Source organism: Indicator indicator, chromosome 1 (assembly GCF_027791375.1).
Source record: "Indicator indicator isolate 239-I01 chromosome 1, UM_Iind_1.1, whole genome shotgun sequence".
In the NCBI taxonomy this organism is placed as follows: domain Eukaryota; kingdom Metazoa; phylum Chordata; class Aves; order Piciformes; family Indicatoridae; genus Indicator; species Indicator indicator.
Genome location: NC_072010.1, coordinates 15,567,863 through 15,595,710, shown reverse-complemented (window position 1 = coordinate 15,595,710; position 27,848 = coordinate 15,567,863). Strand labels below are relative to the sequence as shown.

General features: G+C 35.3%; 1 protein-coding gene across 1 annotated transcript in view; it reads right to left on the bottom strand.

Annotated features, from left to right (window-relative positions):
• DYNC2H1 (dynein cytoplasmic 2 heavy chain 1) overlaps positions 1-27,848 on the bottom strand; it is a 155,798-nt gene that overhangs the window by 74,619 nt on the left and 53,331 nt on the right. The window contains exons 56-72 of the mRNA XM_054390673.1: positions 27,102-27,215; positions 26,363-26,523; positions 26,084-26,207; positions 25,246-25,367; positions 24,498-24,584; positions 23,056-23,182; positions 21,351-21,492; positions 20,691-20,800; positions 18,805-18,903; positions 17,530-17,653; positions 15,064-15,227; positions 13,002-13,121; positions 10,684-10,818; positions 9,405-9,548; positions 6,253-6,342; positions 4,455-4,520; positions 699-749 (exon numbers count right to left, since the gene is read on the bottom strand). Of these exons, the coding sequence (XP_054246648.1) occupies positions 699-749; positions 4,455-4,520; positions 6,253-6,342; positions 9,405-9,548; positions 10,684-10,818; positions 13,002-13,121; positions 15,064-15,227; positions 17,530-17,653; positions 18,805-18,903; positions 20,691-20,800; positions 21,351-21,492; positions 23,056-23,182; positions 24,498-24,584; positions 25,246-25,367; positions 26,084-26,207; positions 26,363-26,523; positions 27,102-27,215 (1,980 nt within the window). The remainder of the gene's footprint in view (positions 1-698; positions 750-4,454; positions 4,521-6,252; positions 6,343-9,404; positions 9,549-10,683; positions 10,819-13,001; positions 13,122-15,063; positions 15,228-17,529; positions 17,654-18,804; positions 18,904-20,690; positions 20,801-21,350; positions 21,493-23,055; positions 23,183-24,497; positions 24,585-25,245; positions 25,368-26,083; positions 26,208-26,362; positions 26,524-27,101; positions 27,216-27,848) is intronic.

The following is a 27,848-nucleotide window of genomic DNA, read 5'->3' as shown; positions in this document are numbered from 1 at the left end:
CAACAAAACAGAAGTTAGCAATGATTTAAATTTGAGATGCACTGTTCACATTAACATTTGCTTAACCACTTGACCCTGAAAATATTTTTTCATTATCTATCAGAGTATCTATATGACACTGAAATCTAAGTAGTTTTCCATTAAAAGCAAGTATACAGAATCAATAGAATTGAGTAACACTTAGTAAACTACAGCATAATTGGTCAGGTATGGACCAGAAGCTTCTTAAGCTAGCTCTGACACCAAAGAAAATATAAATACATCTCCAGATGTAGGACTCTGAGGCTGGGCAACAAAGTATGTCAAAGTTAGCACACTGTATGGACAATTCCATCAATCTATAACAAAAACACAATTCATATGATACCAGGAGAAAGAATGATGCAGAACACTGATTTTAGTTACAAAAGAGGCTTAAAACCTCCTCAAACATTCCATTGGAAAAAAAAACAAACAAACAAACTGTAATCCTAGTAAGAGAAAGGAAAACAGCAACAAAGTAAAAAAATCATGCATTGCAGAAAATGAGTTGCCATGGTCAAAAAGTTTTTATATTTTTATATTACTGTGTGAGAAGTTATTTGTACCTTTAATATATTAATATGATTAATTAAACAATATAGTAAAACACAACACTAACTTTTCAAGGTTTAAGTAAATGTTCCTTATTTCAAAGCATACAAATAAACGTAGCTTACTGATTTTCTTATGGTGTCTCCAATGATCACACCAGTAAAAGTCTCCCATTCCTAGAAGGAATAAATAAACAACTCAGACAAGTCATAAGACACTTTAAGATTAAAGATTAGTATATAGTAGCATCTAGGCAAAACAGGAAGATAAACAAACTAAATCCTTGATTCAGAAATAATTCTATTTTTTAAATTCTAGATAATAGCACAAGTATGTAATTCCTTTTGCAGGATCCAAACCAAGTGACTGCAGTGCTTTAGCAGAAAAAGAAACAAAAGGAGAAGACCTCTCTTTTCTCAACACCCACAGCTCCCACCCTGATTATCTACTCATAAACTAGGAAGAAGTAACGTACGTGGCTGCCAAGAACACACATACTGCCTGGTAAGGCATCAGCAGCCCACATAGAACAAACAACTATAGAATCCATGTTTCAGTAGTGTTTCATGTGATAGTATCCAAAAGATGCAGTTATTAGAACAGGAAGAATACTTAATATAATAGATTGGTATTAAGAGAGGGAAAATATAAGTTGAATTTATGTATAATTAAATCTTTTAGGCTTGGTATTTGTATCTAGGAAGACAGTTTTTAGTCCTTTGAAAACAGAATAGATAAGTATTTCAAAACCATACTAGAAATGACATGTCCTATATTTGCAGATAGTAAGGAATATAATATAGAAATGTTCCTAAGTATTCAAATTTTGCATAATCAGTATCTCTAATTCCATGATAAAGAATTTTATTTATTGTTAAAGCCAGTAGTAATGTTCCAAATGAAAAAGTTAATCTACTACTATTCTGATACAGACCTCAGCATAGCTTTATGCACCTAGTCTAGCTGTCTTGAAATAACTCTCTCTTTTAATTACAGAGAAAATGCTTGTGCCCAGAAAATACATGAAGACTCCCTTGCTTTGAAACCAAAAATTGTGTAGTATTTTTATGAAGAAAAGCAGAAGTGTAATAGGTAGAGACATGCAAAGCTACCTGAGAAAAATCAATACATGATACAAAGACTGTCTCCACTAAGAGCCAAGGCATTCTACAGTATACTGTTGAAGTTGTACTATAAATTTCCTATCACTATACAAAAAAAATCTTAAGTGCAGAAGGCTGAACTCCTCTGGGACAGGGACATAGAATACTCAATTCTCTAAAAGCATAATAAGCAAATTCTAGCCGCATCACATTTAAAGCTATAAAAGAAAGAACTTTAAAAGAATAACCACTTCAGCTTCATTTTCCTCAATAATTACTTTGCACAAGCACTCTTTTCTTAACAATTTAATTAAAGCAACTTGTACCTTTCAGAGAAGTAAGAAAATTATTGATATTATTGCCTTGTTTTAATTCTTGAGAACCCAGACACTGCAGGAAAGTGCATTATATGTAACCTAGATTAAGCTGGTTAAGAGCTCTAATAGCTGATGGATTGTTTAGCTGATCTCAGATAAACAATAGCAACTAACACATAAAGCAGTATTTACAAATACATAAAACGCCTAGGCAGCCAGGCTTTAATTTAGTCAGAATACTATTTGCAAGTTGTTGCGTTCATGATTTTATAAACTCAAGGATTAGAAAGATAAAGGAAGATATATTCAGAAGCTGTAAAAGAAGTAACAAAGATGGGTCAGGGAAGTTCTAATAATAAACAATAGCCAACAAAATTAATTTGAGTTATTTTTATCAGGCAGCTTCATTGCTGAAATTGACTGTGGGATTTTGCTTGGTCAATCCATGTCTGCAATAAAACCACATTGCATTCACAACATCAAAAAGTTTCCACCAATACTTATTAAACCTGGTACCTTAAACCCACATCCTTCCTTCATATAATCAAGTTTTATTACCTCCTTCAAATGCATTATCTGTTTTTTTACCTATTACCCTATGAACTCTCCTCTAGTGAACTGACAACTAGTACCATTTGATATTCCTTCTGGTCTCCTGCTTCTGCAGCCACAGCTTTGTTTCTCCATTCCATGTAAGTATTTAGGTACTTAAATGTTTCTAGACTCTCACTAAGCAGCCATGTTTCAGCAACTGTAGTGAGTCAATTGTGTATATCGTTGTACTGCAGGCAGATTTAATTTTATTAATTTCACTATACTGCAGGCAACAATAACTTTGCCATCAATATCTCAGCCAGCTAGTCTTGTCTCCCTGTAAGGGTAATGGAGAGAAGTAAGCAATTTTAGCACTAAACCATCTGACCTGGTCTACAAAGTTCACTTATGATGAAACTAATTGCTTCTTTGAAAGGTCTGGATTTTTTCTGTTTCCTACAATGACAGTCTAGGATAACCTGCTCAGGTGAATGTAAAGAGATGTTTGAGTTTTAGTTACCAATTCAATCACCATTAAAAGTACCATTTTACCAGGAACAGAAAATTCAGTATAGACCTCTGTGTTGAGCAAAAGCGTTATCTTCTGTCACCTGATACTAGGAAGAACAGAGCAACCCTAACCTCACTACATCCTCCTTTTAGGTAGTTGTAGAGTGCAATGAAATCTCCTCTCAGCCTACCCTTCTCCAGACTAAACAACGTCAGTTTCCTCAGCTGCTCCTTGTAAGAACTGTTCTCTAGACCTTTCACCAGCTTCACAGCCCTTCTCTGGACACACTCCAGAAACTCAACATCTTTCGTGTAGTGAGAGTGTGATGGTAGGGCCATCACACGGCCCAGTACAAATCCAGACAGGTCTTAAGATATCTAGACACAGGGTCCCTTTCTCTTCCCTCCTTCCTGCAGAAAACAGGGCAATGCGGGAAAAGGAACAAAGGGGACAGAACTTCTGCCTGTCTGGTAAACAAGATGCTTATCTGGGGTGAGAGCACGTAAGCTGACCACTGCTCCCCCAGATACAAGGTCCTTGCTTCTGCCTTTTATGGTTATAGCCTGGCAGAACCCTTTCCATTGGGCAGCTACAGGTTAGCTTCAGTGCCCCACTGGACCAACCGATCTCTGGCAATTGATATATATACAAGTGACTTGCACCCTTGCCTTGCTCAACCTTGCTCAAGCTTGCCTTGCTTCAAGCCTTGCCACCTCAAGTTGCCCTGCCCTGCCTCGAGTGTCGAATGTAAACCATTTCAGGATGAGATCATCATTCCTCTGGCAGGCCACTGTGGTGCAAAGAATCCAATACTTATGTGGTCAATATACAGAGGAACACTCTATGTACAGTGCACTTTTGAAGACACTGTTGCAGAGGACATTAATGATCATTAGCCCTATTTCTTAGGCACTGAATAATCAATGGCTGAAAAGCTCAAAAGATTACTTCATTTTCCAGTAAGACTGATTTACACATCTTCAACTGTAGGCTGCAAAACCAGACTTTTCCATAACTTCTCCCTAGGTCTTCCACTCCTTTTCTGCAGTTCAACACCACAGCATGATGCACAAGCAACCCTCAGTCACAATGAACAGGTGTGTATCCATCACTTAACTTACAAACGAATACCCATGTTTAATTTTGAAGGATGGATAAATGTCTAGACACATGGTGGCAAAAAACTGCAAGAACCCTCCATAAGTATCTTTTTTCCAGGCCCCTGTTTACTTACCTTTCTCATGGTAATCTTTACTTTGAAACTAATATAATGATGACATCCAAAGTAACTATCATAGAAATATAGCAGCATATAAATCTAAAATCCCAAGTCCTACACTAAATGACAAAAACTTATTTATTCTTCATATGAAGTTTAAGTAATTCACTTTGGAGATTTTCTCCTCTACCACTTACATTCTCTTGAAAAAGTTCAGGGTGCATTCCTCGTACAAAATGTAGAGCAAACATTAGCTGATCAGCCTGAAATAAAAGCAGTAAAAACGTATTTGTATGTTTATCAAAAGTCACATTACTATTAATACAACACCTCTAACTTCATAGAAGCGACTTAATGACACATATTCTAATTCAAAATTGCTACACACCTCTGCAGCTTAGTGACAAACACTAAGCCAAACCCTGCATCAAATACATCTAAATTCGAGTGAAGAAGAAAAAAACAAGTATTTGTAATAAAGCAAATATACTAAACACAATCTATTATATTTAAATTGTGCATAGGAAATGCTTGAAATATTCTTATAGCAAATTTCTGAAACAAAATTATGAAAGAATCAACCCAACAACAACAAAAATAACCACATAAAAACCCAAAAAAACGAACAAGCCAAAAACCCCACAACCGTTTAACCTTCTTTTTCCTAGGTCAAAACTGGAAAATTACTATGCTCCCTTACACAGAAACTTTCATAGGTGTGCTTTACCAAAGATGTGCTGGAAAGCACAGACTACTATCTAACACAGTCAATGTGAAAAACTGGAAACAGGTAATATAGAATAATCAGGACCACTCAGACACCAAGATTGAGGCTTCCAATTTTCAAAGTTTGGCTGTCATCTTGGAAGATGCATTTTATCAGACAATATATGGCATACATATATTTTCACTCATTAAAATTGTAAGCAAGCATAAGGAAGGTGATACCTCTTCTCCTTTCAAGAAAGTTAAACACGGCTAAAAAGCACAAAGCACAGGTGAAAGGGAAGAACAGAAGAAAAATCAGTGACACGTGGGATTGGGTTAAATCTGCAAGGCAAAAGCTTCTCAGCCAGCTGCATAACACAGCTGCACTCCTATAGAAATCGATTCTACGCCTGACAATGCTGATGGAATTTTTCATGGTGTGGTTTCCCACATACATGCCTTACGCATACTTCAAAGTGACAGTCTGATTGTCCTTATCTTCAGAGAATTACCACTCTGAAGAATATTAAATTACCAAGAATATCAGTGAAAAATTGTGTGAAACTTTTCAGAAAACATAGGATCAAATATGAGAAAAGTCACCTGATTCAAAAACAGAAAATACAAAATACATCAAGAACAATATATGGAGGAACAGATAGAAACAAACCAGCTAACATGTAGAGATTTGGGGTAGAATGTGGAGGGGGAGGAAAGGACAATATTACATTTCTTTTTTTTAGTTTCCTTTTTTTTTAAATCAAACAGACAAATAACCATACAAAATCTGATCATAACAGCTAAATCAAACACTCAGGAATGCCAGAAATACGAGTAAATAAAAGTGGTCAGAAGATTTGCAAAGCCTGGGACTGGCTATGAAGCCAGAATAAGGCAGAGATGAGGAGCCAGAGGTAAAGCAGAAACAGGACTACTCTGAGAATATGCTTGTCCATTAGAAAACTGCTCCGTGGAGAAATGTGCATAAGCAGGCTTAATTCTGTCATACCATAATTTTTAGTCCTCCTCATTTTGTATGTTAAATATTGTAAGTGTAATTTTTTTGCATGTATTACCTATGACTGGTACAATTACAGTATCACAGGATCACAGGGTGTTAGGGGTTGGAAGAGACATCTGGCAATCTTCGAGTCCAAGCCCACTGCCAGAGCAGACCATATATTCTAGAGCAATTCTGCTTTTTTAAAGTAGATCAAGTGTGGGTTGCTGAAAGAATACTTTCAAACTCAATGCACAGTACAAAAGCAAGAAAAAAAATAATCTTACCTTAAACAAACAACGACAAACATATTCGTAAACTGTATGTTTCAAGGAGCAAATAAGTGAGTTGATTCTTTCCTCAGTATTACTTGAATCCTAAAAAGAAAGTCTGGATTTCAAAAATTCACCTCAAAGTAAAAATTTTTTATGTACCCTGTAAAATTTCACCAAAATAACACAAATAATCTAGACTCTATGTGACACTTACTAGCTCTATAAACATTTTACTGAATTCAGCTATCAATGAGTAGGTTGTAGAATGAGAAGCTCATGATGAAGCATTAAGAAAATGATATTTTTGCTTTGAGTATTTTGACTGTGAACATTATACGATATTATAGATAAGGTAAATACATAGAGAATGAAATAACATTTTCTTCTCCTAGCATTAATATCCCTGAAATATAATTGTATTCACTTGGTAAAAAATTCTTTATGACTGAATTACTATGTTTAATGTTATTAAACAGGTGTCTTAAAGTTAAGCGCATTTACTAAACTTTCAGACAAATTTGGCCCAGATAAAACAAACATTGTAGAAAACAGTAAATATGCCCTCTCCTTTAAATCCTAGAGAATAAATAAGTATAACAAAAGACCACTGAAAGAAGGATAGGCTAAAAAGTAAGAAGGAGGAAAGATGAGGGACATAACAGGTAGCACTACATTTATCAGAAACAGGTTCCTTGCTACCATGCTGGAGTTTGAGGAGATAACTGTATAAATAAAGGATGTTTGGGTTCTGATTTCTCTAATCATAGAATGGTTTGGGTTGGAAGGGACCTCCAAAGGTCATCTAGTCCAACCCCACTGCAAGTGATCAGGGACATCCTCCACTAGACCAGGGTGCTCAGAGCCTTGTCAAGCCTGACCTTGAATATCTCCAGGGATAGGGCCTCAACTACTTCTCTGGGCAACCTGTTCCAGTGTTCCACCACCTGCCTGGTAAAGGAACACACATATAAAAGACAGCTTGGGAAAAATTAAGAACTGGGTAGAAATAAGAAGAAAATAAAAGGAAGAAAGCAAAGAATGTGAAACCAGAAGTTGAGCTTTAAATAGGTAACATAATAGGCAGAAGATAAGAAATTATGAGAGAGTGTGAAAGCAAGTACAAAAAGTTAGAAGCTCATAGAATCACAGAATTGTTTTGGTTGGAAAAAGATCTCTAAGATCAAGTCCAACGGCTGACCTAACACCACCATGACCATTAAACCATGCCCTTTTTTTGAACACTTCCAGGGATAGTAAGTCCACCATCTCCCTGGGCAACCTATTCCAATGCCTGATCATCCTTTCAGTGAAGAAATTTTCCCTAATATCCAATCTAAATCTCCCCTGGCACCATTTCAGGACATTTTCTCTTGGTCTATCACCTGGTAATAGGGAGAAGAGACTGGGAGTTGTAGAGAGCAACAATGAAGTCTTCCCTCAGTCTTCTTCACACTAAACAATCTCAGTTCCCTCAGATGGTCCTCAGAAACCTTCTTATGTAGACCCTTCACCAGCTTTGTTGCCCTTCTCTAGACACACTCCAGCAACTCAATGTCCTTCTTGTCATGAAGGGCCCAAAATCGGGCAGAGTTTTTGAGGTGTGGCCTCATCAGTGCTGACCACAGGGGCATGATCAGTTCCCTACTTCTGCTGGCTACACTATTTCTGATACAGGCCAGGATGCCAGTGGACTTCTTGGCCATCCGAGCACACTGCAGGCTCATGTTCTGATAGGTGTCAACTAGCATCCCCAGGTCCTTTTCTGTCGGGCAGCTTTCCAGACACTATTCCCCAAACCTGTAGCATCACATGAGGTTGTTGTGACCCAAGTGCAGCACTCAGCACTTGGCTTTATTGAATCTTATACAATTGACCTCAGCCCATCATTCCAACCTATTCAGATTCCTTCACAGAGGCTTCCTACCTTCCAGAAGATCAACACCCCATCCAATACTGTTTCATCTGCAAACTTATACGCAATTCCCTCATCCAGATCATTGATGAAGATATTAAACAGAACTGTTCACAGTTCCCACTGAGCTATGGGGAGCATCACTAGTGAATGGCCACCAACTGGATCTAACTCCATTCACCATCATTGTTTGGGTCCAGCCATCTAGCTGGCTTTTTAACCCGGCAAAACATGAATCTGTCCAAGCCATGAACAGCCAATTTCTGCATGAAGATCCTGTGGAAGACCCTGCCAAAGGCTTTACTGAAGTCCAGATAAACAACAGCCTTTCTCTCATCCACTAAGTGGGTCACCTTGTTGTATAATAAGATCGGGTTTGGAAAAGAAGCAATATGTAAAAAACTGTAAGAGTGAGTTCACATAGTCAGGACTGTGTTGCCAGTAATGACTGGAGCTGAAATTGTAAGCAGAGATACCAGAATAAAGAGGAATCCAAAAGTGACAAGGTGAAAGGCTGGTGGATATCTTTTTGAAGTGGAGACAAAGAGAAATAAGATGAATTTTGGAGATGCTGAATAAAAAGAAAATGCATCATTACTCATTGTTGCTTTTTAGATCTAAAGAGTGAAGTGACAAGGGCTACTAAACCCACAATTCTGTGCTTCAGTAAGAATAGTATACTGGCTACTAGAATACAGAAAAGTAAAAACTGTATTTTCCACAAGACAGGATGCATACATGTCTAAAAACTATATAAAAGTAGATAAAGTTTTGTTCTTCCTTCAGCTAACTAAATCATGTAGAAATACAAGACTCTTCTTACATCCTACCCCTTCTTGACAGAATTAGTGTTCTTTGCATATTATAACAATTTATTTACATAAAGCATTCAGTAATGCTACGATCAATCCTGATTTTCCTAAATCACTCCAGGCAAAGAGTAAGCCTTAAACTATTTAAAAAAAAAAAAGTTACTTTGTTTTCAGATGACACAACAATTTTATGCTTTATTTGTAAGGTAAAATCATTTAAAAATTCCATATGCATTTGTTTTGAATATCTAAAGCACAACAGTTCATCATTACTACTTAAATCATTATTACTATATCATTACAATAGTAATACATTTCAGCATCAGTTATCATACATTGTTTTGTTTTTTTTTTAAATGTCCAAGCAACTAACAAATTCTAAGGGTAACAGCAGATTGATTTTTCTGAAGCATTAACAGCTTCAGGAAGACAGAAAATACCTGCTCGCTTTGTAAAGCCCTTTGGAAAAGCCGCAGGAAAGCCGCCAGACTAAACCGGTACATGTTATTAATTTTGGCCAAGTCGGAGATAATAAAGTACATCTTGCTAGCAGTCTCTGCTAACGGGAGATAGGCGTCCCGCTCCTGTGGATTAAAAAAAATACACATTGTAACAACACGGTACATTATTGCCATCTGCTGGTCACTGCATACACATGTATTCATCCCACAGAGAAACATCGGGATGACCCACTGCTTGGAAAACACAGTCCTTGCTGATCTTCAAATCGAGGGACGTGCACTCAAGAATTCCACACTGTCTTTAGATAAAAAAAAAAAATATTTTACTCATGAAGAACGTTTTTGAAATTAATCCCTAGGGCACTGTGGCCTCTTTCCATCACTGAACATATCCCAAATTAAATATAATTTTTTTAACTGAACAAAAACATAGAGGAAAACTCTGTCATGTGTTATAAAACCATCATGACAGATAAATAGCATCAGCAATTATGTGAATTTCTGCAATAGCAAGGGATATATTAAGTAAGAGCATCCATGAAGATGATTGTAGGACTTGAACATCCTCTCCTATGAAGAATGACTGAGAGAATTGGGGCTGTTTAGTATTGAGAAGAGAAAGCTGAGAGAGGATCTTATCAATGTCTATAAATATCTGACAGGTGGGTGTGAAGATGCAGGTGCCAGTCTCTTTTTGATGGCACCCAGCGATAGGACAACAATAGGTACAAGCTAGAGCACAGGAGGTTTCACCTTAACACAAGGAGACAATTCTTAACGGTGAGGGTGACAGAGCACTGAACAGGCTGCCCAGAGAGGTTCTGGAGTCTCCTTCTCTAGAGACTTTCAAAACTTGCCTGGATGCATTCCTGTGTGGCCTGTCCTAGGTGATCCTACTTTGGCAGGGGGGTTAGATCTCTGGAGGTCCCTTCCAACTCTTTAACATTTTGTCATTCTGTGATATGAGACATGATAGCGCTTGCAATAGCAGATTGAAAAAATAAAGTCAAAATGCATTACTTGCCAGTAGGTCCTTGGGGAAAATTCCTTTAATTCAACCTGGCTGATTTTAAATCGGTTAGCTATCCACCAAGTGTAAAACAAAAACATTTATACTTGCATATCCCAAGTACCTTTTACTCAAAAAAATTAATTTAGTATATAATTGATCTTATACTCCTGTGGATGTACATATGCTCTCTATAAAGAAGATGACTATATTTAGTAGGAAAAAGACAGCAATAAAAGATTCTTCTACCTTATCAAGGAAACTTTGGAGTCTGTGGGATTCAGCAAGTGATTCTTGGATGAGTGCACTACTTGCTTTAGTCTGATTCAAAGATTCAATCAGCTCCTTATTTTCAAGTATATTGCCTTGTGATGTTGCAAGTGTCTGTGAAAGAAAAAGTCATCTATGTTATATTTAAAAAAAAAACTTTAACCATTTTGGAAGCTGTCCTTCTTTCTGACTTGTACATATTTCTGAATCACTGAATGCTTCAGGACTGGTAGAAGAGCATGTAGTTATTCTGGAAACTAAGATGTTGTTTTAAAGAAGCGTGAAAAATAAAACCAGACATTCCTAAACTCATTTTGCAGCAAAAACACTCCAACATCGCTTATACAACTGAGTTTACATTTCCAACTAATGGGAATATTCACAGTTCCAACAATTTCAGTTTCTCATCATAGATTGCCTCAAAATCCTTGAAAGAAGTCCACATTTTCCCTGACTTCTCCTGTGCAAACAATTTTTTTTGTAGTAAGAAGTTAGAAAAGCATGAATGATTCACTATTAAATATTTTACTAACCATCAGGAAATACATTTAACATGATTTTTTAGTCAGATAACAACACAAAATTGGCTTCTTGTGAGTTAAGTCAGTTCTGAATGGATACCTGTAAAACAGCATTTCAGGATATTTGGAGGCACAGATTCACCAGCTACAATAGTAGAATGCACTAGTTGGAAAGAGTTTAGGACAAGATCATGTTTTGTCAAGCAGTTCAGTTTAGCTATGAGAAATCATAGTGTGAGCTATGAGATATGCCTTTACTGCTTTTGGAAGAGAACTAAGTCCAGACCTCAGATGGAATGCTTATGTTGCTTTAGGATTAATTTAAATTTAGCTCCAGCACTCCAGCACTGACTTCTTTATTGACAAAGCCCATGTAACACCTGTCAGTTTCTACTGAGCTTTAGGTTCCTTTCCTCAGGGTCAAATAATATCCCAGTTTCAGTGCTAACAAGAATGCTAGATTTCAAATCAACCTCAGTATTAACTTGACCACTTTTTTGATGCAGGTATCTTAGGCATTAATTACTTGAAATTTTGCACTTGACTATTCAGAGGGGACAAAAGTGAAAGATTTTGGAATTCTAAGATCATACAAAACCTCTCTTCTAAAATGTGGACTTTTCTTGTGTTACACCTCTGAACTTGTAGTTTCTGGCAGACATGAAGATGGATCAACTTTGAACATGGAACCTCTGTAGAGAACAAGTTTTCCCCTGCACATAAGAGAAAACTGCCCCATCACAATTTTTAGAAAACAGATTGGACTTTAGTATCTAAGACTTAACATGGAATTTAATAGGGACAATAAAGTTCAAATCACATTAGATAATTACATGCAAAATTCTGGCTATAAATGGCCAGTCTAATAAAGAGAAGCTTATTAACTTTTTGAGAAATCTGTAAAGATTATTACTTTATGCTCAATTTCATTATGCTTCATACTGCAGAGTTTATGACTCAGCTACAGACTGAGGGTTTTGAGGTACCAGGTCAATCTTCCTGCACCTATAGCATTTTAGAAAACACAGAGAATTTGAGGGCCCGTTCCTACTGGTATGAAGTACAGCTTCCGAGAAGTACATGAAAAGATGCAAAACAAAATAGAAAACAGTCCTCTTGCCTGGAAGCTAGCTTTTCTTATAGAAATGTGCAACTCCTTCTGAGCATATGTACTTCCATTAAAATAAATTAGTAAACAGAAAAGTGAGAATAATAATTTTAAATATGAGAAAGGAAAATGTTAATTATAAAGCATATTACTGTTCGCTGCTAATAAGAAAAAATGTGGGGTTTAAATTTTAAATGTCTCAACATATCTTTCCATTTTCTATTGGGAATTTTTCTTTCATGTTTTTTTCCTTTCATAACAAAAATTATTTTTCAGCTGGAGAAAGTATCAAGTTACATGATCCATGAACTTTAAAATATGGCTTCTTTAAAATCAAAATTTGAAAAAGTAACAGAATGAATTTTAACAAAGTTATTTTTTAATATATTCAAAATAATTAAACTTTTAATCACTCACTCTATTATATCTACCTGGCCCAACAATTCCTGCATTTAACATTAGCAATGCTTAACATATTGAAACACTACTGTTTCAAGACAGACATACATATTTTAACCACCCTACTCTCTCAACAGCCCCAGACAAATTTCTCAAATCAAAAATTCTGAGGTCTCATTATTCCAACACTTTTATCATCTTCAATCACATAACAACATGAACACTATCTTATTGATCTAACAGATATAAAAGAGGTAAATTCATTTTACTTCCAAAAGAGATTCCTCAAGCTTAGCTAGTTGTATCTTCTTGTCTTCCTCTTGTTGTAACAGTTTTGTCTTCTGCTCTTCCAAATCAGGCTTCTCATGCTGAATTGTCAAAGCCAAAAGCTAAAAAGAAAGGAGATTATTCAACAGAATAAGAAATACTATCATATTTAATAAGCTATATTCATTAGCTATATTGCATAATATATATTAATTAATCATATAGCAGTATATGGTCTATAGTTTTAAAAACAGACTTTTGAGGTTTATTCAGTTGCACCAGCAATCTAACTGCTTTACATCTATGTAGACATTCAGGATATTCTGCAATGGCAAGTATAACCCAGGAGTTACTGTCAGCCATGCCCTTGTGTATAACAGCAAAGGCAAGCCAGGTGAGATATTCAAGGACATTTCAAAAGGTACTGGATCGCTTTATTCAGGACACTGATTTACACGCTTTTAAGATGAGACCCAAAACTTTTTGCACCTCAGTCTGAATCACCTCTGTGTATAAATTACTGGCAGTTTTCATTGTGTATATTCTGTTATCAAATATAACAAGAAGTAGGTGATAGAAAACACAAACTTGAAAAAATGGCAGCGAATTGCTTTCCAGCAAGTCTACCAAAGTCAAACTCCTCTCCTGACAAAAAAAGAGAGGAAACAAAAAACAAAGCTTTTTTTTTTCTCCTGTATTTCCACTTAGAGGGGATCAATTCACTTGGCTATACAGAATCATAGAATCGCTTTGGTTGGAAAAGACTTTTAAGATAAAGTCCAACTGTTGACCTAGGTCACCACTAAACTGTGTGGCCAAGTGGCACATCTACACATCATTTAAACAACTCCAGGATGGTGACTCAACAACATTCTAGACAGGCTGCTCCAATGATTTACAACCTATTCAATGAAGAAATTTTTCCTAATATCTAATCTGCACAATTTGAGGCAGTTCCTTCTTGTCCTAATCACTTATTACTTGGAACAATGGACCAACACCCACCTTGATACAACCTTTCAGGTAGTTATAGAGAGTGACAAGGTATCCCCTCAGCTTCCTTTTCTCCAGGCTACTCAAACCCAATTCCCTCAGACACTGCTCAGAAGACTTGTGCTCAAGAGCCTTCATCAGCTTCATTGCCTTTCTCTGGACACATTCCAGCACATGACAGTGTCATTGGTTGAATTTAAATCTGCTGCTGTTATTCAAAACCATCCTGCCCCATGCTAGCTTCAAAATAAAAGGGCTGTCTGGAGCAAAGTATTGTGGGGCTTGAAGGTCAGGTTGTAACACAAGAGGCTTCCTGTTCTGGTTGCTGCTTTTGGGTTCTGGGTTTTTAGGTGTTGATTCTCTTCCATTGGGATGGCAGACAGATGGGAAGCAGTTCCCTGGCTTGGGTTTTTAGCTCACTGGCTTTCTGCTTGCTGATGCTTTCTGCTGTGCTTTTTCTGCAGATAGGCTAAGGTAATTGTGCATTATGTTATCTCATTTATATTAAACTCTTATCTCAACCTGGAGGTTTTTTTGTGCGTGTTACTTTCCCTCAGTCCTGTGCTGGGGGGAAACAGGCAGGTTAACCCGCTTACCATGCATTATCCTGTTACAGACAGAGTCTTCCTTCTAGTGAGGGGCCTAACTGAAAACAGTACTCCAGGTGTGACCTCACCACTGATGAGTGCAGGGGGACAATCACTTCCCTACTCCTGCTAGCCACACTGTTCTCGATACAGGCCAAGATACCATTGGTCTTCTTGGCTGCCTGGGCACATTGCTGGCTCATCTTGAGATCACGTCAACCAGCACCCGCAGGTCCTTTTCTGCTGGGCAGTTTTGCAGCTACTCTTTCCCCCAACCTGTAGCATTGCATAGTGTATTTGTGACCCAGTACTAAGATCCAGAGTGCATAAAAACTAAAGCTCAGTATTCATTTTACCATTTATCTTGTGTGCTGGAAAATATCTCTGTGAGCATTAACGCAAACTGCACTATAAGGCTTCTTCCAGAAGACTGACATCACTATGAGTCAGATATACATGTATTGATTTCATTCTTACTGCTTACCTGTCCTCTTAAGCCACTTCCTGTTGTGGAAAAGTTTACTTCTGTAATAATAGAAGCAGCATCAGGTGGAATGAAGGGATTTGGGTTCCTTGTTGATAGAAAAAGACGGAACTCTTCATTATAATCTACCATTTTTTCTCCTATTTGTATAGCGTAACGGGGCCCTGTAAATAATAAATGTAAAATTACAACATTCATTTATACATTATTTAGGAAAAAAAAAGAAAAAAAGAAAAAAAACCCAAACCAAACCAAATACACATAATCTGTCCTGCATCGTTAGACTAAAAAAATGCAATAGCATAGCACTAGTTTGAGAAAGTTACATAGTGAGAATATTTACTACAGCAAGGTAGTTTAATTATCTTTACCCAGTACAAAAACATGAATGTCTAAAAATGCATTTAAAGTAAAAGTAATACTAATGAATCTTTCAAATCTTTAAGCAATGAATTAAAAAGAAAGACAAAAGGAGATGTACTGAAGAATCCCCTGTTTGTGCAAGAATCCTGTCATAGTTGAAACACATTCATTTACATTTCCACATAGGTATACCATAATTACAAATTGGCTAACTAAGACAGTTCAACATTTTCTGAATGTGATCCAAGACTGTTTATCTCTGTACCAACATTTATTTGAAGGAGATTGATGTTGCTGTACAATCATAATTTTATTAAAATATTACTTTCTATGATAATTGTTTCAGAGAAAGTTTATGGAACTAAAGATGCTGGAATATCTAGTCATTACAATGAAAGAATAATATTCCATTAACAAATATCCCATAAATTCGTCATGCAATAAATACATTTAATTACAACATGGAAAAAACAATTTATTAATTTTCATCCGTCATGGTTTTCAATCTATATTTATACACCTAATATTTTGACATTTCTCAACATGCCTGACATAATGAAACTGTATGTTTGGCCTCTAACAACCCTTCTTCTACTACTGGTTTCCATTTTAGCAGGGTCAGAGAAGAAGACTTGAACAGTCATGACTAGAGTAAGATTTTGCATCCTGATACTCAAAAAGAATGAAGAATACAATCATAAGATGAAAAGTTTCAAAAGTGAAAATTTCCTTTCCAGACAATTTGAGGTGGAATAGTTAGGTCCTTCTCTGGTTTTAGGAATAGAAGCAGACCAGAAATGTTCTAAGTATAAATGTCTTACTAAAGCACTGGTAGAGATGAAAATCAGATAGGAGTTCTGCTTCTGTGCCAAGGAGGCAAATAAATTTTAGGCTTATGCTATAAAAATGTCAAACAGAAAATTGAAGCTGTAGAAAGATAAACTTACTGCAGTCCTTATATTCACGTTTTTCTTAATGTTCCATTCCAAATAATGACACACACAGTGATCACTAGAAAATTAATGCAGACCAGCCTACATCTCCTTGTTTTGACAAAGAGGAGTCTGTGCTTGCTTGTGAAGTGATTGGAGACTCAAATAGTGACCCATTCTTACTTTCCACTCAACTCCAAAAAGGAGTCTTGAGCTATTTTCAGTGCCCAAAGATCCTACTGTGAATTACAAGCACAGAGTTCAGACACTAGTATAATTACTAAGGATAACGTAAATATATTTTACTTACAATAATCTAGAAAGAATTTAAAACATGTATTACTGTATTTTTCAGTCCATTCAGGTCTTTTGATACAATTTCAAAATTTGCAGTATAATTCAACATAACTCAGGATGAGATATTTTTATCATTACTATTAATCCTTGCTAAACTTTCAACATAATTTTTCATATCATCCTTTTTAAGGTAACTACATCCAAAGCACTTATATAGAGTTATAGAGAGTACATTATCTCTCCAAAACTGAAATACTGTAAAATTTATTTTGTCCCTTTTTTTTTTTTTTAACTTTCATTGCATCCATTATGGAGACTCTTTTCACCAAATTCTATCATTTTGTTCCTCTTTACGACTGCCCCCAACTCCAAAGTAACATCAGGGACAGACCTATGTGACTTCTTTAGTTCCAGACATATGGAAATAGAAAAAGCAACACCAACAAACTAAAACTCTGATTTCTAACTGCACAACCAGTTGTGTAGTTTCTCATCTATTTAAGGCCTAAGTTCCTAAGTAAAACCAAGTAAAAGTTCCTAAGTGTTTGAAATTGCCAGTAGAAACTAATTTAAAATTTAACATTTAAAATAGTTTTTAATATTTAAAATAGTTAATAAAAGCACTTTATTCTAATTTCAATCAAAAAGTAAATCTTTAAGTACTTTTCAATATATTCCTGCTTACTAAACAAGAACACTATCTCCAACATATTTCATGCACTGAAGTGTTAGTAGCAGGCTAATGATAAAGAAAAAAAAACTACATTATACTAAATGTTTTCAGAAAATTTGAGTTTTACGTCATATAGATATACAGATATATAGATATATAACCTACAAAGGACTTGAGCAAGCAAAGATCTTGGTCATTTACCTTGAGCAACAAGATCTTTTCTTAGCAATGGGTAGAGTACAGGCTCCACTCCATCCATTTCCTGAATAACAAGAGTTTTCCCAAATCTCACTGCCAGCTCAAGAACGGTTAGGAAGTTGGTATCCTGGGTAAATTAAAACAAATTCCTTTGATTCACATTTTTTTTAGTCACACTTCAGAATGAACAGGAAGGCATTACACCAGGAGTCTGAATCTGAAAATCAGTACTATAGTTGAAAAATTCTATTACAAGCATGATATCATATTTCAAGGTTTAGCCACAAGTGTTTACTTTAAATAAGTTTATCTATTCAGCTAATGACATATAGGCAATCTATTTAACATGCCTAGCTTTCCAAGTGCTGCACCTGAAGAAGGTAGGTCTAGCACAGGTCTTGTGTCAGGTCTCTCAGGTGCACACATCTCAAATGTTATTAGGTAGCTCCGTCTCAACCCTGAATCAAGACCTACGAACCGTATTCACATCAACAGTGAGACATCTGAATGCAGTCTTTTGCATGTAGGTGTCTAAACATGCACATGGTGTTTAAGATTCCATTGCGGTCGATGAACATCCTAGACAATGCAGACAACGGAGCCTAAAGGGTAATCAAGTCACTCAGCTAGCTGGGGAAGCATTCAATTACCCAAAAAAATTTGTCTACTGCCAGAGTATCTAAGAGGCCTGCACAGAGCTGGCAGCAATCTGTGCAAGACCTACACTGTTGAAAAAGTATCTTGAGGCCAGATGGAGTTCAATAAACGACTTTGGAACAGCACCAGATTCCTGCCTATGTGTGTGTGACTGAGCCAAGCCTCACCACCCATGTTAACAGCAAGATGCAGACATCTAATCTTAGGTACCTTAATCTCAAACTAAAATCTAATTTACAATACCTAATCTAGATGATACAATACCAAAATCATATGGAAGAAGTCCATACAAACTCCTGAAGTCCAATGACCAAGAATATAAAAGACCTCTGTGTTTACTATCTCCCTCTTGGAGAGGGCAGCACAAAGAGGCAAAGTTGTAGAAGTGATACACAATGTTGACACTCCAGTCTTAAATACTCCGATTTCCCCTTGAATAAAGACATTTTCAGTACCATGTAACAATGATAGTAACCTACAATGTGAGAAATTACATACTTCATAGAATACAATCCCATTTTTGGTGATTGTTGTCATATCCTTTTAAAAACTCCCTCTGAAGTCTCGAACAGAGTGAGCTCAAGCAGAACAGAATTGTAAGACCGTGCATAAATACTGCACCTGTTGGTTAATAACTTCTAAACGTGCCTCCTTCAAATGTGTCTTTAACCATTCAGTAGCCCGGAAGGAAGGGTCTATCAAAAATGGACAAACTTTACTCTAAGGGGAAGAAAAATAAACATATATTTACTGAAATCTGTTTTGTTTAAGAATAAAATTGAATAGAGTTCTTTTTCATTTGCCCAAACTAACAGAAATTTCAAAATCCTTTTAATTAACAAACTCTTTCAAAAAACAAGAACAGCCTAAATAATGAAATAACAAACACTAGTAGGAGGAATTTTGTCTTTCATTTTTTTTTTTTTTTCAGTTATACAAATTCTCAGGTATTTGTCCAGCTAAACTCAGGTAGCTCCTCACCTTCTTGTGAAAACACAAATCTCTGTTCAGTGAGTAAAATATTCAGCTTGTGTTACAACTGCTTTGAAACTTAAAATGGGCAAAGGTACAGTAATGGTTTTGGACCTCAAATCATTTTAGAAAGGTATAAAGACACAAATAGCATTTTACTTACAATCACAAACAAATCCAGATCTCAAACCTGTAAAACACTATGATGTAAAATATTTTAGTGATATTGCCTAGCATATACCAATGAGACAGCAGGGTTTCATTTTACTAAAACCTCTATCAGCGTGTGGCTGCCATACCAGTATTGTGCTAAGCTTTACTATTTTATTATACCATATAAAGATATGTTATGCCATATGCATTGCTTTTGGAATGTTGAGATTTCAACCACTGATATACCAATTAGGTAATTGCTCAGAATTCACACAGTGGTCACAATACAGTGACCACAGAGAAGGTACTAGTTGGGCAAGTGAAAGGAGCTCTATTCAAAACTGAAACATGCTCACACCGACACACCACAGAATGGTTGAGATCGTACTGTAGCTGACATTGGTAAAATATAATGTCTTATTCTAGTTTTAAAAGGATGCTGAAAAAATACTGTACACAAAGAAAATTATTGGAGTTAAGGGGAAGGTTTCAAATAGCTCTTCCCAAACAGTGAGATTTTTAAGGGCACAATTTATTCAACTAACAAAAAAATGAAAATGGGATTTTGTTATACCATATAAGTAGCTTAAAGGGGAAAAATGGAATTTTTTTAAAAGCTTTCTAATCAAATTGAGAAAGGAATAACTAGATCTAGTATCAAGACAATAAGGTAAATTTAAACTGGAGAGAATTCTGTAACTAATTTGAAAGAATCATCAGTCATTCAAGCAAAGTGCAAATGCAGATTCTCTTCATGGCATTAAGTCTTTACTTTCTAGCAGATCAAATAAATTGCTACATTACAATTATTATATTACGTACGTAATTGTTCCATTGCATATGTATATTTATTATATCTCAAATAGCTGTATGATAAAACTAAATCATGATTATAAGCACAGCATTATTACTCTTTTCCCAAGTATTATTAGCTACTGGCCTGGCACATTTTTATCCTGTATCATAGAGCCAATTTGATAAAATCTAAGAGTTTGAAATCTAGATGTTTTTAAAGGTGTCTGCATATAGCCTTTTCTTTTTTTCTGAGAAAAAAGTATTAGAAATTCTACGTCAAAGTGAACATATATAGCATATAATCTTCCACTCATTCTATTGGTGTTAATGATTATTCACATTTTAAGCCTGAATAGATTGACACCAGGTTTTGTCTGTTTGACATCTGGAAGAAAACTGTAAAAGCAAAAAAGAAAAATGTGTTTTCTTTAACTGTTTTGGTTTTCCCCCTTTACTACAGAATAGCAAGAGTGTTTCCGTGTTCTGCGGTGCTAATAAAATAAGACAAATTAAATAGTTCAAAATTCCATGTCATGTTACTGAAACTTTTAAAGTTAACGACTTTCAAGACGAGAAAAAAAAATTACCTGTAAGATGACAAGAGCATTTTCTATTGAAAGGTCATCTGAAGGTAAACCTTCACTTTTCCAGACTAACTCCTCACTTTCTGTACACAGGAACCGCCGTAGATCGAACTCTGATAAATTAAAAGAGTCTAAATGCATGCTAGTATTGATACTCTGCATAATTTTTAAGCATTTACCACTCTATATACAGTGGAGACTGTAACACAATGTAAATCTGTAGTTTTCCCTTAAATGTTTTATTTTATTGCTTGAACTTATTAGTATGAACTAGCTGATGTTCCAAAAAACATTTAATGGTGTTAACTAACACACATAGACAAAAATGATTATTGAAAAAGCAGAAGATTTCAGAGTGCATTGGCAAATTCACAACAGTAATGTGAATACAATCATTCATGTAAACCTTTCAAGCTAGGACTATGGAGATGAATCTTAAGAATATTTATAATGTTAATAATTAATAGAATAACCCTCAGAAATAGTCTATCTGCATATAAAAGTATTTATTGAGTAAGAAAATGTTGTCACTTTTCATCTGGGAGCATGAAGACAATTGAATCTGTTCATTAAAACTCACTGGTAATTCTCACTTTCTCAACCAAGCTTTATTTCTTACACACAGACACAAACAGGCGTACACACACGCACACAACAAATTACTTTCAAGGCCTGCTGATGTGGTCCATTCATCCAGTCTGGTTTTCCTCTGATCCTCAGGAGCAGCAGAAAGGTAGGTAATAAATGCGGCTGCTAACTGAGCTCTTTTAGGCAACGTAGCCAGTTCATCTGTTATCTCTGACACCTTAAAAAACAAAGCAGACAGAATGTATAGGTGTAGCGCTAACAAGAACTATGTTAATATTTCTCATCAGTTACTAAAAAGTTAGAATTAAATTTGTCTGCCATTGGGAATACAGTTGAGGCAGTCTCTCTTTTTAGATACTAAAGATCAACAAATTTGATGAACATTTTATCATGTCACATAAGCAAGTGGGTAAATAATATTATATTACGAAAAATAAGAAATTTGTGACCCTAGTCACAGTCAGCTAGTGAGTACCACAACACATATACAGGTACTAAATGCTAACTGTATCTATTACACTTAAAAATGTGATTCACTGCAGACTTACATGATAAAATACATTTATCATATATCTTCAAATAATTTATCTCCACTACATCACCTCTGCTTTGAAATGTTCCAGTATTCAGCACACAAAACACAGTGTATCAAATAATATATGACTTCTGAAATTGGTGTGAAAGACTGTCACTTTTGTCACTTTTTTATCTTAATCAAATTGATGTTAAAAAAAAGCTGACATATAAACAAAAAAGTAACTTTTTATTACTTCCTCCTTATTTTAAAGGGAGATAAATACTGCTTTTTCACCATTTTCAACATGGGATGAGTTCCTGACTAATGCAACTGCCAGTTTGTTCTCCAGCATAGCAGTCATAATCTGATTTTTTCTGAAGACAGGATAATGTACCAAAGTGAAAAACTGTGAAGAATCACTTTTAGAAGCACTTAAACTCTGGCCTTCAAATATACCCAGTGCTTAACTACAGCAGATGGAATAGCTGTAAAGTTACTTTCAGAGAAAAATCTTCCAGTTCTTTCCATTATGCTGTTCAACCCACAAGAAGGATTTCTTTAACCCTCAATGGTAGAGACATGTCTCTCAGCAGGGAAATTTTTTTTCATTTTAAGATAGCCAGAAAGCTTGGCATGGCTTTCTGGAGATGACAGCTGTTTTCAGCTTGTACGTAACATACAATTTTTCTTTCTCTTTCAGACAGAAGAAGGGTCTGTGTGTCCAAAGGCTCACCAGCTTCTCCCAAAGATACCATTTTAGTAAATAAGATATGTTTACTTTCCCTACTTTAGCAGCAGAAAAGTTTCAAACATGTAAGGGAAGATTTCAAAAGCAACCCAACATTTTGGGTAGGCTTACATTTAGATTTCCAGTATCAGTGTCATAAAGGACACATGTTGTAAGACTCTGATTGTTCAATGCTTTCGTAAAATCTGTCCCTTCTGACTGTATCTCAACTTGGAAGGACCAGCCTCTCACGTTATTATCATGACTGAAGAACATCAAAGAATGTTGTACATTCTATATTAAGCATGGGGTGTTTTTTAACATATTCTCTAGTTATGTGATATAGGTACGGTAACTTGAACAGTGAAGTAAAAGAACCTTTCACACGGAAGAAAAACTTTTGTTTTTCTCATGAGAAATCAAATAAATGTACACTTAGGAAACATATAGAATGGCAACAACTCACATTCTCCAGTATCTAAATTGTATTTTCAAATTATCAGATATAAGAAGTATTCATGAAAATTTCCACTAACCTGAGTGCTCCATCTTTTGTGTTCCCTATCGAGCTGATTTATCAGTACCTCTGCAGCTTTCAGTGTTTTCTGAGCTTTACTTAATTCTGCTTCAAGTTTTGCTGCTTCTGTTGTTCTGCTCTGGAACCTGTAAAACAACTACTGTTTGTAACTGCTATCATGAACTACCAAACTTATGGACAGTTATTTTCAAGACAGTGTAACTGACTGAATTTGTAATCAATTCCTCCCTTATTGTTCATGAAAAACACAACCACAATTCTTTTTTATACCTTATGTTTCTAATTGCCAGATGAGTTTTTTAAACTTAGCTTCCAAAATTTACATAGATGAACAGGTGAGATTTAAAAATACATTTGCAAAACACACTATAATGTCTGAAAATCATTCCTTCTATTTAAACAGTCTGACTTAATTTTACTGACTGTGTTAAGTGGGGTTTTGTGCAGATATCAGGATAATATCAGGTTTAATGCCATCCTACTACACATTTGCAAGTTTTTGGTAAATTTCATCTGCGAAAACATTGAAGAGGAATATTGCTAATTCACAGGGATGACTACAGGTCAATGCATGGTACTCTATTTTGTAAACTACTACAAAGTAAGAACATGCCTCAAACAACAGGTAAGTTTTAGGTATTATTTTGTAATTAATATCTCATTTGCTTAATTAGTATTTCATTTTAAAAATGTATTTAATAATCCACCTTTTTAAGTAACCAATTTAACTGTAACATATAATATAGAGTTAATCCAAGACACCACCATATAGCTGAATGACAAGAATTCTCCATATACTTTCTTTTCGCAAACTACAAAAAATGTTTTTTAGTAATATGCACATATGTCAGGTTGCAAAGTATCTCCTGTACTAACTACATAACAAAATACCAAATTAAAAGTCTTGGATTAAACTGAATTTGAGAAAGTATAAAGATTCCCTACAGCAATTTTTATGCCACTGGGAGTCATGTATTTGATGAGATGCTAAGAAAAAAGCAGAAGGCAAACTAGCTGTCAGAAAAGCATGCCATCCTTAAAGAAATAGAACTGTCCTTATTCAAGCGGTGATCAGTAGAAGTCTTGTGCAGGAATGTTTCCAAAGCCCAAAAGAGGCATTAAAGTCCTTTTAGATTTAAAAGGTGGGACGTACTGCTTATCTTGGACATCTACCACTTTTACACTGAGGGCTTCCAACACAGGCAGTAGTGAGACTTTTAAAGTACATTTAAGGAGCATTTCATCTGATCAGTGAGCTGAACTACATTCTAACACTATTTACTTATCTCCACTGAATGTATAGATAGCCTAATTACTGCTACTTATGATATAAATATCTTGCAGAGCAGGGAATTACATTTGGCTGATAAGTGTAATTACCCATACTGCAAAGTCATTAATGTTTTTATTCATATATGGAAATAAACAAGCCCAACTTACTTATCTTTGAGTTCTGATACTTTTTGACCAACAGAGTTCAAAAGATCTTCTAACTTGTGTTTTCTGTCTTCAGTTTTCTTGAGATTACTACAAAAATGTAACATTTGTTTTAAGATGATGGATCCAAAGACATAAAAAAGAGTAAACCTAACAGGAATATCATTTACACAGAGACAGTTCAGAGACAGATCTTTCTTGTGATTTATATTAATAAAAATCTGTTTTCAGATGTAAAAGCTTTGATTACTTCTCATCACATAGCTTCAAAAATGGAAAACAAACATTCCTTTCATATCTATTCTTAAAGATCAGAACAAATTCTTCCAATACAGAATTCTAAGACCTGGCAAAATAATCAGTACAGATTCCTAAGATTCATGAGACTATGTCAAATAATTTTGAATCTAAGGAGAAAGTGATCATCCTTGGTCCATGACACAAAAAAAAGAGGAGCTACATATATCATAAAACAGCATGGGTTTTACTGGCAGAACATATTTTGAGCATGTCTGTGATGTTAATTTCTCCCTGACCCTTTGCAGCTGGAACAAATAACGTGCTATTGCCCAGAAAATATCCAAGGCATAGCTTCTCTGCCTCCGCATTAACATTTTATTACCTATGGACAAGATATCTTTTCTTGTATCTTTTTGGATTTTGTAAACTTGAGTTTGTCCTTGGTAGAGTGGGTAGAATGCCCACTACCATTGAAACTAAGAATGTTATTTTGTAATAATGTCTAACTCACGCTTCCAAGCCATTTTTTTCTTTTTCCAAAGGCTGAATTCGTTCTAGGACATGGGAATACTGGACATTGGCATTCACCCAAGCTGCTAATGGAGCAGCTGCAGCACTGGCTCGTTTAGCATTCTGAAAAAAATCAGTAACAGTTACCAGTCCTTGAAGTATCATAATGCAGATGAGATAAATACAGGATAAATAATTGCAACAGATTTATGAGTTATCAATTTAAAGACATCAATTAGCCAGTTCCTCTACTGAACTAACCTTTTAAATTTTTACTAAGAGATTACATTGTAGGCCATTAATCTGTGAGAAAAATAATTAGTATCTTTAAAACTTTGAAGTTTCACTGAAGTTAGTAAGTTTTGAGTTAATGAATAACTAATGATGTGTTCCTTTTCTGGAAACTACAGTTTTCCCATTAAATTTAAGAAATTGGTATTTAGGAATTCTATTTTTATAGCTACTGCCAAATCAATTCTCAAAGATCACCTACATCTTTAATCATCATTAATCCTTTTTTCTTTTAATTAAGTGTACTGTTTAAGCACTTCCTGCTATAAGGAGAAGTTTGATCAGAGCTCTAATCTATATCAGCGAAAAAAATCTCTGAGGACTTGACTTCATAATGATTTCTCATCCCACTGCTCCTTGGTCACCAACAAAATTGTCATTTAGAGGTAGTATCCAACTGAGTAATCTCTGCTATGCTTGTATCTCTTTATACTGACAAATTCTGGAAGCAGTTTTAAGTTCATTCCAAAAATTATGTTGGCAAGGCAGATAATCGTGCCTGTTCTTTTTTTCTTTTTTTCATTTTGCATAATGAAATCAGGAATTACCTTTGGATCAAAAGATGTTCTGTTTTTAGAAAGAAGTTCTTCAACACTCTCTCGTATTTCTTTTGGAATATTACGAGCATCAAAGGTTGCTATGTCCTCCCTCACACCTCTTTTGGCCAAGAAACTGAAAAAAATAATTAAGTAACTAAGTAAAGGAAAAAACAAATGTTCAAGAGGCTATTTCCCTATGACACTAAAGAATTCTGCACATACTTTAATTCTGAACATAAAGTATTTCATATGGCAAATTACTGTTGAAAGCTTAAATAAAATCCTCACCTCTTCATGCTCACCCATGATGTATCAAAAATCCCCATCAGCCGTAAAACTCCTTCCAGTATGTCTCTGATTATGTCAGGGGGCATTCGTAGTGACCGGATTTCTGACAAAGACTCTGGCTTTATATTTCCAACTGCTAATTTAGCCTCATTAACCAGTGGCTTTAAACACATTAATAAAAGAGATGAGGATACAAGAATCTGAACATTTGCCATTTCAGTTTTGATACAATTTCCTGTTCTTTTTACAGCCGTAAGGTCTCTTGAACAAGCAGTCTAGTATACTGCCGTTAGGATTTATAATTTTCACAATTTAGTAACAACTGGAAATTATGTCTCATTAAACTATTTCCATTCAGCTGATAGCTCCAAGCTCTACGACATTACCAGCTTGAACAGGCTGGAGTAATGTAGTTGGTCTATATAAGATACAAGTAACTGAAAAACATTCCATAAAATCTGCAGAACAAAATTGTAGGACACAGCAGCACAGCAAAAGCAACTGGAGGTAAGATTTGGCCTGAAAATTCTTTCAGTATTTAAGATCTAATAGAACACATATGTCAAAATGACAACCTAAATCTGGCAAATAAAATGCTGTTTTCTAATGCATAAAAGTTGTAATATCACAATAATTTAGAGAAAAATTTTGAAATGCAGGGATAGATTTTGCAGCACCATTTTTCATGTCAGGACTTGAGTAAGTCAAATAAAATTGGACTACAAAATATTGCTTTTACCTGAACTTCTTTTAGTTCATTTTCAATTTCCCTTTTTCTTTCTTCTATTTTTGTAGCCTCTTCTGCTATCCGGTGTTTTATTTTTTCCATTTCTGTTTTTTGCTCACTAGCACTCTGTGAAAAAAAAAGAATACACAGGTCTTTTTCTTTTAGGTCTCTTATTTCTTTTAGTCTTGATTATAATATATTTAACAGTACCAATTACAATAAAATATCTGAGGCTGTTTAATACTAGACAGGTTGACAAATAACTAAGTTATTTCAAATGAGTCTCTTTTGCTTTTACTGTGTCTTCTTCCTGTTCTTTACCACTGTTGAGATCTGTACCTCTATTTTTGAGGCTTATTATGATTTTTTTCTTCTTCTTGCCTTGGATTTTCCATTCCTTATCAAGATTCTCCTCTAAAAGGATAAGAGTGGCAGCCTCTGTAACATTCCTACAACCCTGGAAAGTAACACCATGCTGACATCACATTTGTAGCTGTTACACATTTCTATCTCTTTCACGACAGCTTAAAACGCTCTCCTTTTCCATAAGGTTCATAAAAGCAGCAGTTGTTTTCGAACCACAGCCTATTAGCCTAAAAATACTAACACATTATTTACTTGTCAATTTGTACCCATCTGTCTCTAAGGATATCTATCTCATGACTTACACATAGACTGTAAACTCTTGGGATTAGCATTTTTTTTCCCTAGATTTGCACTATATATACCATACAGTATCTAAAATACTAGCTATTAGCG